General features: G+C 52.4%; 1 protein-coding gene across 1 annotated transcript in view; it reads left to right on the forward strand.

Moving 5' to 3' along the window:
- IGDCC4 (immunoglobulin superfamily, DCC subclass, member 4) overlaps window positions 1-2,395 on the forward strand; it is a 39,604-nt gene that overhangs the window by 15,822 nt on the left and 21,387 nt on the right. Inside the window, exon 4 of the mRNA XM_012644849.1 lies at window positions 1,960-2,096. Within this exon, the coding sequence (XP_012500303.1) occupies window positions 1,960-2,096 (137 nt within the window). The remainder of the gene's footprint in view (window positions 1-1,959; window positions 2,097-2,395) is intronic.

The following is a 2,395-nucleotide window of genomic DNA, read 5'->3' on the forward strand; positions in this document are numbered from 1 at the left end:
TAGTTGAGGAAATGCTATTTGTCAAAGGAGGCATTAGCTCTTGGGTACTTGGAGCCCTATTTCCCTGGAAAGACCAGAGCACTTTGGGGTCAGGAATTGTGGGCAGCTCCTGGCAGCACAGCCAGCTAGACTGAAGGAGGAAGGGCAGAGGAAGAGGGTCTTGGGGCCAGAGCTTGTTAGGTGGAGCAGACCTGGGGGGCAGGGGATTGTTTCCTAGATGGGTCCCGCTTGTCCTTCCCCACGTGTCCTTTTCCATCCATTTTTCCGCGGCAGCAGGCTGGGTCCTGGCCTGGGTTTTCCCTCCGACTACCCCTAGCCTCCCCGACCCCTTCTCCCCTCTGCCCCAGCACTTATGTAGGCAGCTGTTGGCCCTGAGGCCAAGAGGCTGGGGGCAGAGGTGGGTTTGCCACAGGGATGAGGGAAGGAGCGATGCAGGTTTATGTTTTTTTCTCTAAGTCTTTGGGCCACAGCAGGTTTCTGGGCCCATGTCCAGAATTCTCTCCCAATACCCTTCCTCCCTCAGCCCTTGAGCTACTTCCCCTCTCCCATGTTTAGATTTTGTCAGATCCCACTTCCGCAGGAGCTAAGGGATCCCCACCAAGCACATAGCTGCCCCATTCCCTCTCTGACCCTGGCCCAGCCTGTACCCCAGAGGCCTGCACCATTTGCGCTGTTGACAAACTGGGACTTTCAACCTGGAGCTGACCCGGCAGGGATCCCATTTGGGGGATTCAGGGGGAACCACTCACTCTATGCTTGGGACAAAGCCCGCTCTGCTCCCCACCATCCCAGCCCCTGTGGAGATCTCCCTGCCCTGGATTACACTGTCTCTCAAGCAAGGTCTCTGGATCTTTCTATCCCATCCACCAAGAGAGCAGAGGATACCACCTTCTTCCATCATGCCCCTCCTACGTGATGTACGTGTTGACCAGGGCCTGCGGGGACTGGGAGATGGCATGATTAGATGGCATGCTGGGCCATCTAATGGCTGCTGAGAGAGGCAGGTGGGATGAGCATGGCATTTGGCACCAGAAGACTTGGGTCCAGGTTTTAACTATGCTCCATCTATGAGCCCTGGGAAAATACCCTACTCCCTCTAAGCCTCAGTTTTGTCTCCAAGTAAAATGAAGGTGTCTCTATCTTTTGGGGGGTCAGAGGAGATAGTGTGAATAAAGGGTATTTTTTTCTTTTTGTAGTTTTATTTGCCATTATTCACAGACATCTTGCATAAAGGGTATTTTATCAAGGGAGGAAGGATGTATTAATAATACAGGCAGGGGGTAGAAAAATTTAAATGGTACACAAGGCTATATAATAAAAAGAAAGACCCTCCCATCCTTAGCTCCCAGGATCCCAGGCCCCCTCCCCACAGACAACCATCCTTACCAGGGACATTCGGTGCATATGCAAACATACAAATGTACATGTCCATACACATGTTTTGCACCAAAACACATTTTGAAGATCACGCTCTGTCAGCACACGTGGAACACTCCTTTTTAACAGCTGCCTGGCGTTCCAGTACGTGAACGTTCCCAAACCAATTTAGCCAGTTCCTGCCCTACAGATGGACACTTGAGTTGTTTCCAGTTTCTTGCTATTACAGACAATGGTGGAATGAGTATCATTTGACATATGATTTTGTGCACATGTTTGAGAATATCTGTGGGATAGAATCCTAGAAGTAGCATGGCTGGGTCAAAAGGTCCCTGTAGTTTTGACGTTCAGATATCACCAACTTGCCCAGGAAGGACGGTATTGGCATGGCCACCAACAAGGCAGGAGTGACTTTCCCCCATTCCCTCATCCACACAGGGTGTTATTAAATCTTTTTATTTTCACCACTCTAATATGTGAAAATGCTACCTTATACTTCTAATTTGCATTTCTTTTATGATGAGCCACCCTCCCTGTGGGCCCCCTGCCCACCTCACAGTTGCCCTCTCTCCTCTTCCCAAGGTTCATCACTCTTCCCAATGGCGTCCTTCAGATCCTGGATGTTCAGGAGAGGGACAGGGGCTCCTACCGCTGTGTGGCCACCAACTCAGCCCGCCAGCGCTTCAGCCAGGAGGCCCTCCTCAGCGTGGCCCTCAGAGGTAAGCGGGCTGGTTGGGTGGGGGAACGTGGGGGTTTCTGCAGTCAGCCACCTCAGGGCTGGGAGGGGCTCTATCTTCAGACAGGTGACAGGGTTAGTCCCATGGACAGGTGAGGCAATGAATCCCAGAGAGGGCAGTGCCACCACGCAGCAAATTGGGGATAGAACTGGGGCTGGAACGTAAGACTCTGGACTCCTAGTGCAGGGTTCCCCCTTCCTGTGGCGTCTGCGTTCCCTTGGGTCGGATGGTGCATCCAAGGCTGGGGACAGGCAGAGGCGAGGCATCTGAGGAGGGGTGTC

Source organism: Propithecus coquereli, unplaced genomic scaffold, assembly GCF_000956105.1.
Source record: "Propithecus coquereli isolate 6110/MARCELLA unplaced genomic scaffold, Pcoq_1.0 Scaffold221, whole genome shotgun sequence".
Taxonomy (NCBI): Eukaryota; Metazoa; Chordata; class Mammalia; order Primates; family Indriidae; genus Propithecus; species Propithecus coquereli.